Source organism: Cydia strobilella, chromosome 7, assembly GCF_947568885.1.
Source record: "Cydia strobilella chromosome 7, ilCydStro3.1, whole genome shotgun sequence".
Taxonomy (NCBI): Eukaryota; Metazoa; Arthropoda; class Insecta; order Lepidoptera; family Tortricidae; genus Cydia; species Cydia strobilella.
The window spans coordinates 540,303-554,013 of NC_086047.1; the positions used below are offsets into that span (position 1 = coordinate 540,303).

General features: G+C 37.1%; 1 protein-coding gene across 1 annotated transcript in view; it reads right to left on the reverse strand.

Moving 5' to 3' along the window:
- Positions 1 to 3,345: 3,345 nt before the first annotated feature.
- LOC134742762 (neuropeptide FF receptor 1-like) overlaps positions 3,346 to 13,711 on the reverse strand; it is a 67,164-nt gene continuing 56,798 nt past the window's right edge. Inside the window, exons 8-9 of the mRNA XM_063675949.1 lie at positions 8,833 to 8,913; positions 3,346 to 3,522 (exon numbers count right to left, since the gene is read on the reverse strand). Of these exons, the coding sequence (XP_063532019.1) occupies positions 3,364 to 3,522; positions 8,833 to 8,913 (240 nt within the window). The 3' untranslated portion in view covers positions 3,346 to 3,363. The remainder of the gene's footprint in view (positions 3,523 to 8,832; positions 8,914 to 13,711) is intronic.

Sequence of the window (13,711 nt, forward strand, 5' to 3'; positions counted from 1 at the left end):
AGTTTCACTAGACTTTTATTGACCGGGATATAGATTCGTGACCTGAGGTGACTTTCTAGGATAACGGTCGATCAATATTACAAATCGTAAAGTATTTGGTCTGTAGGTCAGTAAGTTTCGTTTTGTTAGAACTCAAGATAATAATTAATAATTGTAATTTGTGTCTAAGCGTACCCACTGTCGTGTGGTTAGATCGATTGAAAGAGGTTATATTCATTGTGCCAAATAAATGTATTTTGATCACATCTACCATTGTTACAATACAATGGTTAGAACTCCCTACATCATGCCCTCCCTACATCGGGAGCTCAAAAACAATACAAAAGGTAATCACGGTCTATATCCCGGTCAATATAAGTCTATCACTATGCATACTTATTTATTAGAGGTACAACCGCTAGTGCATAGAAGACTAGGACAAACAAAAGAACTTATATCCTATTTCGTATTTATCTTTGGCCTGTTTAGCTTGAATACATTCTTATTACTACTACATATTACTACTATATTAACATTTTTTTACTACTACTTAAACTAATAAAATACGTTCGTTTTCAATGAACACTTTGCCTCACTTAAATAAAAACTTATATTTAATTTTTTACAATATTTACTGTAGCACAAAAGGCTACTTTTACATAACTAAATATATCTTGAAAAACCATAGGAACCCGAATGTAGGTACCCTATAAAGTACATTTTAGAGTCACTATCCCGCCCCTCAACACTATAAACTCAATAATAGTATTTTTGAAATACCTTGGGTACGGTGACAGCCGTCATGTCAATATTTTTTTCAGATCACCTATTCGAAAAAGGGCTTATTCTTCCCCACTAGGAGGGATCAAAGCGGCACTTTTCTTCCCTGCTAGGAGGGATCAAAGTGGCACTTTTCTGTTCTAGGACACGATTTTTTTTTCTTTTTTGCATACTATTTTTTTTGGTAAATTAATATTTAGGAACATAATAATTTCCTCATATGTGATGTGAAAAACAGTATGTGTCACATGGTAGCAAAATTATTTTCCCCTCACTAGCTCGGAAAGCCGTCTTTTATCCTTTAAAACAAGCGGGGAAAAACGCATTTTATCCACTAGTGGGGAAAGTAATTTGACCTTGGATGGAGCGTGTTTAAGTAGCTTGACAGATAACAAAACGTAAAACGCTCATGATAATGGTTCGTTCGATATTAAATATCATTAAATAAATGGTTTGAGAATCTAATAAAAAATACCAAATTTAGCTTTATTTAATAATTTTATGTCATAAACCTTAAAATTCCATAAGAAACGTTACATTTTTTATAATGATGTTAAATATAATTCTGAACGCACAAGTTGAGTCGATGCAATTTCAAAACGCATCGTTGACATTTCATACGTCAGAACAGAAATGTCAACATTGTCAACAAAATTTCTACTGTTCTTCTCACCGGCTCACGTAAAAATCAGAATTTCTAGTGTTTTCTGTTATAATATCGTAAAAAAATTAGTGATTCCAGTGATGAAGATGATCTAACGCCTGTGGATGTTGCACTTTCCTCGCTATAGTGAGGGGAAAAGTTTTGTGTTACACACGGGTGCAAATGTATTTTACTTCTCGTGTGTTGAAACACTCGCTACGCTCAGGATTCTATTTTAGAACCACTCGCTTCGCTCATGGTTCAACTATAGAATCCTTTCGCTTGCTCGTGTTTCAATTCCACACTCGCGGTTAAAATACAACTTTGCACCCTTGTATAACAAATAACTATTCCATCTTGGGCGTTATCACTTGAATCCGTCACTACGCTCAAGATTCTATTTTATTATAGAATCCTTCGCTTCATTCAGGATTCAATGTACGCCCTCGCCGTAAATATGTCATTTTGCTCCCTTGTGACACAATCTACTATTTCGTTTCAGGCTCATAAATTATATGGAGATGACAGCTGTTACCGTACCCAACGTATGTGAAAAATACAATTTATAGCACATATATAATGAATAAAACCCGTTTATAAAACCACTCTTCAACATTTTTTTAGCGTAAGCGTCATCCTAGACCCATAGGCTAAGCTGACAAAAGGACGTCGCGTCACATATAATACATGTCGGCTTTTGACATTTGTACACTGCTACAATGAAGTAAATCAAGGGTTTTGGGCCTATTATAATTAACGTTGTCCTGTTGGTCATCCTAAATATTGCCGGGCGGATAGAGTGGGCAGATCTTCGTGAGCTCGGCGTCGGCAAATGCTGATGGCCTACCGCGAACCACGTTCGACGTGTTGCCTCTCTGTCGCACTTGTAAATTCGTATGTAAGTGTGACAGGGAGGCAACACGTCGAACATGGTTCGCGGTACCCTCTGGTGTGATACCGCTCTGGACCGAGAAAAGTGACGTGCTCTTGTGTTGGAGGCCTAGACTCATTTTGGGTCATCGCGCCAGCCAAGTAATTAGTAGCATAATTAACCTAAATACCTTATTCGTAATTCGTTTAACATTCCTTGTATATGTAAAGTTTGGGGATCCCTAAGGGTGATAGTTCCCGACTACTAGCCTTCACGTTAATCAGTTCTGCAATCGAATACTTTCCGGTGACCTTTAGACAAAGTATGTTTGACAAGTATGTTTCCAAGCATACAAATTTCAGGGTTCAGATTTCTTAACGCATTGTACGTTGCGTACGTCGGTTCAGTTTCTCCCTGCCTTTAATTAGTATGGTGTAAGGCCTTAAGGCCAGGTCACACGGGATGAATACGCAGCACGTCCCCGGCTCTACGAAACGCATGGTACCTACTGTCGTCTGTGAAGGGTTCTGTATTACGTATGTATAGATCTTGGACGGGTTCTAGCCAAGCGACAATTATTGATAGAAAAATTTGAAAACGTTCATCGAAAGTGAAATGCATCTGTCATCCTGATAATTTATTTCATTTCGATCGGCGTTTGTCGATGTACGATTGTCATCTTAGCTAAGCCCCCAGCCATGCGTACCGTTGCAGCATTTCGGCGGACACGTGCAAACCGTGCGGTCAAAGGTCTTAATTGTAATTTAGTTGTCAGCGCTTACGGTTCTTAACAAACACATCCCTCGCAACGTATCCTCGCACATATCTGGTCGTGTTACGCGTGGCGCTGAAGCATCTCGGTGGACAGCGTGCGCGGCGTGCCACGTGCGAACCGTGCCCAAGATATTAGTTGTACATTAGCTGTCAGCGCTGACGCATCTCGGTGGACAGCGTGCGCGGCGTGCCACGTGCGAACCGTGCCCAAGGTCTTAGTTGTACATTAGCTGTCAGCGCTGACGCATCTCGGTGGACAGCGTGCGCGGCGTGCCACGTGCGAACCGTGCCCAAGGTCTTAGTTGTACATTAGCTGTCAGCGCTTAAGGTCGAGTTTCGCGTGGCGCTGAAGCATATCAGCGGAGAGCGCATGCGGCGCGGCGCGGCGCGAGGAACGCGTCACGTTCGAGAGCTGCGTGCGCGCGTCCAGACCGTGCGCGTGCGCGAAGTGCCCGTTTTGCCGGAGCGCGTTCATCTGCAACATAGGGTAATGACACTCTTCTATTGGTGAAAGAATATACTTACATTTTTTGATAGATACTTATAATTTAAAACCATAGACCTAGCATTACATAGACAAGCTATACGCGTGCGCCCGTAAGGGATAGACATAGATGACGTCATAAACGTGGGGATACCATATTGGTAAAAATTACCCCAATATTTGATATCACGTTGGGGCGATTACCCTGGAGGCAAAGTTAGCTTGTTTGACGGTATTAAAAAATTGTTAAATAAAATGTCAATGGGCCGTCCTTTTTAGGCGTATAAACAATGAAATACCTCCTATAATTCGCGCAGGTGGTACAAAACTAAACATGTTTAGTAAATAAAACGTAAAATAAAATGTATTATGGGTTTTAATTTAAAGAAATCACAAATCGCAATCACACCAATTAATGTACACCACATTTAATCTTCACAACATTTGTTTATTTATTTTTTGGAATTAGAAGTACGAAAAAACTTCGAGGTCAAAATTACCCATAAAATTATGTTATTTTCATCTGGTATCCCTAACATGATTGTTATGCAGCTAAATTAAGAAGAAGTTTAAAAATGGCTGACCTCAGACTCCTACCTACCTACGTAATTTGGGCGGATAATTTTACAAATAATGTTTTGTTAATTTGCGTAAATAATTGTGATATTTTTATTGAAATCGTTTGATTCTACATTGCTTTGAGTGTAACGTAATTTTACGATGTTATTCTCACATGTTGCGTTAAGAGGAAGGTGTAAAATACCGTACTTACGTGTGAAAGATTATGATCACATATTTTTGCTCAGAGCGGCTATTACAGCCGATTACAGAACAATTCACCAGTATTTTATCAAAGTTCAAGCATTCAAAACGCTAACCATCACTATATTTCATAAGAGAAAGCACAATTTCATACAAAACAACGATAATTAAACAAGCAACGAACAAACATGACATGTCACGTACTTATTTGTTTGCCACAACCTCGGTTGTGGCAGCGGTGGAAAAGTGAAACTATGACAAGGACAAACAATAACAGCGCTTTCTCTGCTACTCCTACTGAAAGATACATAAGACTATCCCGTTCGTTCATTTTCCCCCACTCCTCATGACCGATCCAGTTATACTAGATTCATGTTTAAAACAAAACACTCATACTGCTCATTTTTTTCACTTGAGAAAGTCGCAAGCTTCGCAAAACTAATGAAAGGACGCTTAGCACGAAGATTGACCAGTCTGTTCCTATCTCTATCGCACGCGCGTAATAATATTGCTGTCTCGCCCATGATGCCGGCGGTCAATGACAATGTGCGAGCGGAACAGCTACAATTACAATTATGCGCGTGCGATAGAGTTAGGAACAGGTGGGTCTAAGCCATGTCTAAGCGTTCTTTCTTTACCAGGTATGTGAGCATTGTGAGCTTCACTGCATGATAATAAAGTGTTACTTTAAAATCTTTAATTTACTAATAATTAATTTATCCTGAAAGTTAAATTAAAATAATTTGTGTTTGTAATTTTTGCTCCTGTACCTGTATATACAAGAACATTAATTATTAACGATGTAAGTACCTATTAATTTGCATGCTTTTTAGCTAAAGAAGGTGAAACGATTGTTTATTTAACCTTACTCTTATTATACCTACCCTTTTTCTGCAAATACATATCTTCAATTTCTATTTCTACACACTTTCAATATTACAATTTATATTGCCAATTTTCTATATTATTATTGCTTTCCTAAATACATTTTAGTCTTTCAGAAACATCAATTCACAAGTTGTTGTTTAGACAAAAAGTAGGTAGTTAAGTTTGAGGAGTCGAATCTATTACTTACGGTAAAAAGGGCCTGAAATGTTTTTTTTTTTCTTTTTTATACCACGTCGGTGGCAATCAAGCATACGGCCCGCCTGATGGTAAGAAGTTACCGTAGCCTATGGACGCCTGCAACACCGGAGATATTACACGCTTGTTGCCGACCCTAACACTCCTTTCCCTCGTTGAGCTCTGGCAACTTTATTCACCGGCAGGAACACAACACTATGAGTAGGGTCTAGTGTTATTTGGCTGCGGTTTTCTGTAAGGTGGAGGTACTTCCCCAGTTGGGCTCTGCTCTAGATCTGGAATGACATCCGCTGTCCTGTGCCCTACCACACAAAGCGAGATGTCATTCACAGTGCCCATACCTCTCTTTTGGACGTAGTTTAAGGACATATCCGGGTCCGGACGCAGTTTAAGGACATACCCAGGTCCAGATTCTATTTGGCCCTGAAATAGTGACACTACAAGATGACAATAATGTGCGTAAGTACGTGTATATTGTCAAATAAAATGTCAGTACCGGTCATGTCAACGACTAACTTCAATACATTGTTTATTGAAATGCTACGCAATCCTTCGTCATTTTATTGTATTCAAAATCATTTTTGTTGCATCTTTGACAATATTTTTTGCCATTTTTATGGTAAAATCGTTTATAATTGCGAAATATTGTATTCTTGTTTACACCGGTGACATTCAATTACTTTTAACGTCTGTTGTCAAAGAGACTCCTTGCCAGTATAATAAATTAGTACCACTTTATATCCGCAACATGGCGGAGCTTAAATAAATTTTGTTTGTGAGGGTCTAAAAGGCACCTTGTATATTATTCGTTTGGCTTTATTCGTAACGAAATCACACAACTTTATTCTTGGCGAAACCCCAAATACATTTTATTGGCAATGTCAGATAAGTGATCGGGATCGGTTTAGCATAATAATTCGTTCTAAATTCAAAGTCTTGAAAAGAGCGATCTGTAAACATTAATTCTACTTGAACTTTTTTGGCAATACGAATTTGGAATTATTGGACTTAATAATTTTAAAACTAACAAAGTCAGAAATCTAGGGGTCACCATGGATCAGACACTTTCCTGGGCGCCTCATGTCACTGAATTGAGCAAAAAGCTGTTTGGATCGCTCCATTCTTTAAGGCGCCTGCAGAACTTTCTTCCACTTGACACCAAAGCCATGCTCGCTCGCTCTCTGTTACTGCCTTTACTCGACTACGGCGACGCTGTGAATCTTGACATGACAGAAGAACTCTTGGACAAGTTAGAGCGCTTACAGAATGTCTGTATAAGATTTATTTTTGGCCTACGGAAGTACGATCATGTATCTTACTACCGTCAAAAACTCAATTGGCTTCCAATCCGCCGGCGTAGAGATCTTCACACTTTCTCTTCTCTTCAATGTTCTTTTTACACCTTCTTCTCCTGTATACCTCTCTCAAAAATTTCAATTTCTGGCTGAAGGCAGTGGCCACCGTCTCCGTTCTAGCGCGAATTTATCACTTGCCATCCCCTCTCACAAATCTCGTGGATACAGCAAGTCCTTCGCAGTGCGTTCAGTGAAGCTGTGGAATGAGCTGCCAGTTTCGCTCAGACAGGCGCAATCGCTTGCGTCGTTCAAGGAGAGGTTAAAGAAGCTATGGTTATCTGATTGATTAATGTGCCTATATTTGTATTGTATGTTGCTTTATATTTTTCTACTTCTTTCCAATTTTTAGTGTATTTTCCCCATTCCTCTTTGTGTAATATATTATATGTTTATCCTATTAATTTTGTATGTATTTATATCCTTTATCTTTCTGGTACCTTGTTGTACATTTTGCTACATTTGTCACCCTCTTTTCACTTTCTCCTCTCATCTACTCAAAGGTTAACTGGAAGAGATCCCTCAAATCCTCGCCTTTGTACATCTTATTATTTGTACCATGTAATTTTTAATATGTATATTTGTACAATAAAGAGTTTACTACTACTACTACTACTACTAACACGGGACTTAATCGCGTACAAACTTACGATTATTTATGGGCTGACGTTTCGAACGTGACGTTACGTTCGTGGTCACAGGAATTCCTCGCCAGTCTGCCTGTGACCACGAACGTAACGTCACGTTCGAAACGTCAGCCCATAAATAAACGTAAGTTTGTACGCGATTAAGTCCCGTGTTAGTTTTAAAATTATGAGTGAAATTCGTGTTAGTTTAAATCAGTATATTGGACTTAAATATTAGTCTAAATGTCTAATTGTAAACGTTATTGTCTAAGCTTTGGATCGACTTGAACAGAACAAGGTGAAGGAGCGTCATTGAAAGTCATATTTTGATAAAAAAGTGACATTGTTGATGATTAAACTTTCGAGAGACATATTTTAAAATATTTAATAAATAAATATTTACGAAGGACCCCCGATGGGTTTGAAACATGTCGCCGATAGCGACGAATAATTCACGTGAGTTAACCCGTTTTCCTTTAAATATTGTTGATGATATAGTGACTGTCATTGCAAATGCCATGCAGAGTTGGCTTGGTCGAACTCTATAAACGTTTTATTTTTCCAATACACGGAAATGTCTATTGAAAGCCAGAATATCAAGCCATATCAGAAAAGTCTCATTGAAGTGAATATCTGAAGTATAGCATTGTATGGAAGCGAAACATGAACCATGCGGCAACGGGATAGCGGAAGCCTTCAAAATGTGCTTCTGGAAACGGATGGAAAAGATTAGCTGTGGAAATGATTGTGTGGAAGGTATATACTATCTTTAATCTGTCAAGTATCTATCGCGGCCTTCTAATTAGTTGATACCTATGACAGACGAAAAAAGACATGCACTGAGATGCCCGTGTAGTGCTCCGTTACCCTCGTGTATTTTGGATACCTGGAAGAATTTTATCCTGGCTGCAACCTCTGTGCGGATCTCGACTTCCGGAGGTGTCTTGACACTGACAAATTTTATCAATAAAATTATGTACGTATTCGTCCCATTCTCAAACAAGCTAGAAGGAGAAAAAATCAAATAATGAGGTTCTTGAATACGGTAAAAGGGAAGAGTCGAGATGAAGAAGTAAGAGGTTTTGATAACCATTGAGAATAGAAGAGGTAAGATGTTGGGACACCTTTTACGATACCAAGATTTCATTAAGACCATTGTAGAAGGGAAAGTTGAAGCAAGGAAAAGAGGGAAGCCAAGAAGAGCTTACATATTGACTAAGTTAAAGAAAAAGTAAACGTCGTGTCGTAAAAAGACAGAGGTCGTATCACCTCTTGTCGGTGGAGCCTCGCGTCTTAAAATCGGGTATTAAATACGTTATTAAATCACATTTACAATCGGGTCTATCGCGAATTTATTTTGTTACCTTTATTTACCGACCCGACCCAACCCGACCCGACCCGACGACCCCGATTGTAAATGTGATTTAATATGTGTTCAAAACGCGAAAGTTTTAAATGTCAAATACGTTAGTAGTTACTTGAAGGTAGCACCGCTTATGGGGCTCGTGGTAGAGCTCGTAATCACTGGACGAGCCCTCGGGCTTCTGCGTGCAGCGCCACTGGAACAAAAAATTGAACGTTAAGAGAGGGAGTGTAGTGTTCCCGATGAAGTTTCTCGGTATGGAGTGAAACATGACGAGTAATTTTCGACTTAAAGTAAGTACTTGAGTGATCGATCCGTTTTAATACTAGTATATTTAATATGAGGGCGTAAATGAGATGAAATGAAAATCTTAGGCAATTATTCGCCCATAGATAAATATAGTTTGTCAAGGGACTGTCTCATTTCAAACATAGACAGAGAGAATCATACTATCTTTGTCTTACACTAGTACTAGCACCCAAAAGAAAAGGATGAGTATAGTTTTTTGTTCCTATTTACTGACAATATTTGCTTGACCAACTATACCTTAAAACTAGCATACATGTTATTATTTTAGATACTTGTAATACGTTTAGTTGTTATTTATAGATAGATATATTTATTTCTAATTGGAAATTACATGTTATTTTCACTTAAAAATATCACAAATTCACAAAAAGATCGTCAAATGTAAACAAAAATTATAATAAGCAACAAAACAAAATATAAGATAATCATACAAACCAATAATGTGAACAAAATAGTAGTTTATGAGACTGCTACATAATGAAAGGCATCAAAATTCGAGTGTGGGTTTATGAAACGAACGTAGTGAGTTTCATAATAGAATCACACGAGTGTTTTAATGCCTAATTATGTACAGTTACATACACTGCTTTATCTACACACATATTATAAAATTCTATGATATATTCACTAACCTCATATTACAGCCGACATAGTTGCTCTCTGGCGGAATTCGCGGATATGAGGTGGCGTCTCCGAAATATCTTTATCGCAAATTTTACACGAAACTTCACTAGAGTTACTTTAAAAACAACAAAACAAATTATTTTTTACTTACAAACTAATTAAAAGATAAACTGCACGTCAAATGGCGGCAAAGAAAACTTTTTTCACGCATGTCACGCATCCGTAGTTTTTTTTTTTAATTCAGAGACAAACTAGAGTGGGGGTCGATTGCCATATCGTTCGATACCAAGCGAGATTTGTCAAATTTGTATGCAATTTACGAATCCGGTTCGTTACAGCCAAATATCATAATGCCCTTTTACATATTTTACTAAATCTGAAATTGTCTTAGTTGTAAAATGCCTAAATTCCCAAATTGACTTATTTTCAGTACAATCAAATTTCATAATAACATCCGATATCTAAATTCGATAGTTGGCAAAATGAACAATAACTTCAAATACCGAATTATTATTAAGACTTATTATTAAATGTATTAGTTTCATAATTACCAAAATTCAAAAATGCCTTTTATAGACAGGCCCAAAGATCAAAATGACACTGTCTCATTATACCTAAAATTTTAACCACGCAGTATAAAAATAGTAACAAGACGAAAATTGGGATGCCGTTGATTATTAATTTAATTACTCATTGCTTAAAAACTGTTAACTTCAACATAATGTTAAATATTTTCCATAGTTACTAAGTTTTAGATATTTTTGACAATGTGACGTTTTTGTATATAGTTTATTTGACTTTTAGACATTTTGGGAAATGGTATAATTAAAATTCATCAAAACATGATCAAGTCAAGTTTTAGACATTTTGGGAAATTTATCAAAACGCGATAGAGTCTAAATGAATTATAGTCATATTAAGAATACGGTAATTTAAGAAGTAGGCGTAAGTCATTTCGAGCTTTAGACATTATGAGAATAATCTGTTTTGACATTCTGATATTCTAGGAACACGTTATTATGATATTTGGCTGTAACGAACCGGATTCCAATTTACATTTCGTTTCGAATAAAACGTCATCTCGACTGATATTAGAATAGAGGTCAACTCAAATTTCTTTGTTTTTCAGAGATGTTCGAAATTTGAATAAAATAATGTTATCGAAATCGATGTTATTATTTAGCAATAATAACATTTTCACAGATAAAACATTTGCTGCAACAAAACAGTTTATCTTAATGTTGGCCATTATTTAAGGATTTTGAAGGCATCATAGAGGGTTTATGATATGTGTGTAGATAAAGAAATAAAATTTATAAATAAAATAGTCAAATTCCGAATTGAAGTAATTTAAAAATATAAAAATTTTAATGGTAATATAATGTGAAATTCAAACGCGATGTAGGTATATTGTTCTATGAATAAATGACTATGCACGATGCATGAATAAATGACTATTACTACATATATATGTAGTCATAGTCATATAGTCATAGTCATTTATTCATTGTCTATATATACAGACAAGTACTTCAAAATGCACGATATCTAGGGAATGCTCCCGGCCTCCCGGGGACTGAGTTTGTATGGCGAGAACCGGGAATTCCCGGTTCCGGTACTGTATTTGTACAGAAAACCAGTACCGGGACCACTCCCTGTCGATATCAGAATGACATCAGTAAGATGTCATTCAGATATCGGTGTACGTTCGAATTGGCCTGCGACAGGCATAATATATGGAGGCGACAAGGAAAGTTAAATTGCTAGCCGAATGTTCTACATACATGGGTAATTGATATTTATTTTGTGGAATTGAATTTCCCTGTAGGTCTAGGCGCATTCGTAATTTCAAAATACTAAATCGATCTGATATCAGTATTGTATCTCGCTCATACCCGGGTATAAGGCAACATCAATCGGGTTTTAGTGAAATCTGAATGGGTCTCCTGTTGAGATTGTTGTTATTATTTGTGGAGATGAAATACCATTAAGGGACGTTACGATGTAGCGAAGTGTACGTTAAGACTCTTAAGAGGGGGCGTAAAGCCACGAAATAGAGGGAACATTAATTAAACTAAACTATTTAGATATCATTTTGACATCAGTAATCCTACCGACTGCGCCATGTCAGGAGATATACAAGCGACACTTAGCGCCTCTTGCACCATCCCACTAACACGGGGTTAAGCGGTTAACCCAGTGTCAAATTGTACTGGTAACCATGTTAACTCCAGGTTTAACCGGTTTACGGTTTAGAGATTTGATGTATTTGCCGGAAATCGGAGAGCGCAATACAAGGATTTATTGTATCAACCTCCTTCACATTCTATTGTATACCACAGAAATGCATACAATATGTGTATAGTTATATTCAACAGTCTTCCTGATGAGCTAAAGCAAATCGATAGTAACCAATTTAGCAATAAGATTACAAAATGGCTGTCTGAACATTGCTTTTATAGTGTAAGGGAATTTTTAGAGCACAATAATTTTTTAAAGCAATTAGAATGATAATTTAAGTTGCATAAATTATGTATATATCTTGACATCTTATTATTAAATTATTTTCCCAAAGACTTTTAAATAAATTATACACTACATCCATTTTGTAATTTGACTTTTTATATAAAAAAATTAACATCGATATTAGTTTTATTTATTCATGGACATTTTATTATTTAATATTCAAATTGTTACCAACTTATTATTAGTTTTTTTAACAGGAATAATTACCCAATGTTTTCATTTCTGTCGTAATATTTTCTATATTGTACTTTAATTTTATGTTAAAGTTATTAAATTGACAATTATTTGCATGTCGTGTCCTCGACTGAATACTGATACATGTAAACCTTTTCTGTTGTCATCTTTTACACGTATTCTGGCAAATAAAGAAATTCTATTCTATTCTATACCCCGGGTTAGTGAATGATGCAAGTGGCGGTAAGTGATACTTTACTTATTTAATGACATCCTAATAATTGCACTATACAGAACCTTATCCCTCCTAGTATAGTTATATAATTATATTAAAGCCTAACCAGGAATATATGATCACGCGCCATGTTGCGGGATTTCACTGGTACTAATTTTTTCATACTATACTGAACTGTCACCCTATACATGAGAATAAACAGCGCCCTCTTGACAATGATCATATATTACTGGTCAGGCTTTAGTTATTTAGTTGTTTTTTTTTTTAATTTTATTTTATACTACGTCGGTGGCAAACAACTCCAGAGGTGTTACATGCGCGTTGCCGACCCTAACACTCCTCTCCCTCGAGCTCTGGCAACCTTACTCACCGGCAGGAACACAATACTATTAGTAGGGTCTAGTGTTATTTGGCTGCGGTTTTCTGTAAGGTGGAGGTACTTCCCCAGTTGGGCTCTGCTCTAGATCTGGAATGACATCCGCTGTCCTGTGCCCTACCACACTTAGCGAGATGTCATTCACAGTGCCCATACCTCTCTTTTGGACATAGTTTAAGGACATACCCGGGTCCGGACGTAGTTTATGGACATACCCGGGTCCAAAGATGGGTGGTTACAGTATCGAATAATACATCTAGATGTATCAGTAATTTGGGCAAGCAATATCCATCGTTCAGCCGTAGGGTTGGTTGATACTGTTAATAGTTTACGCCACACCTGGCATGAACGTTTAAATTAATCGCCCGAGGCCTCAAATCGGTTTGCCACTCCTTGTTTGAATCTTTTGTGCGCATGAGCTTTATACTAGTTTATAGTGACATGGAAAATAGTAGTATAGAGTAGAGAGTATAAGTATGCAACGATTTCGATAGCACACGCAGTGCAAGTGTTATTTTAAACGTCAAACTTGTATGAAGTTATGACCCAAAACTGAAAAGAAAATTAAACGAATAAAATAATTATCGTTCTATAAACTTGTTATTTAACTGTACAGCGAATAAAATCATTTAATTAAGAAAGTGACGTCACTAAGTTTGTGACGTGAACACGACGACACACGACGTCTTGTCACACAAGTCAACCCATGATAATTTTTTTAGAGTAACTGACCTTGTCCTGCTCACGTCG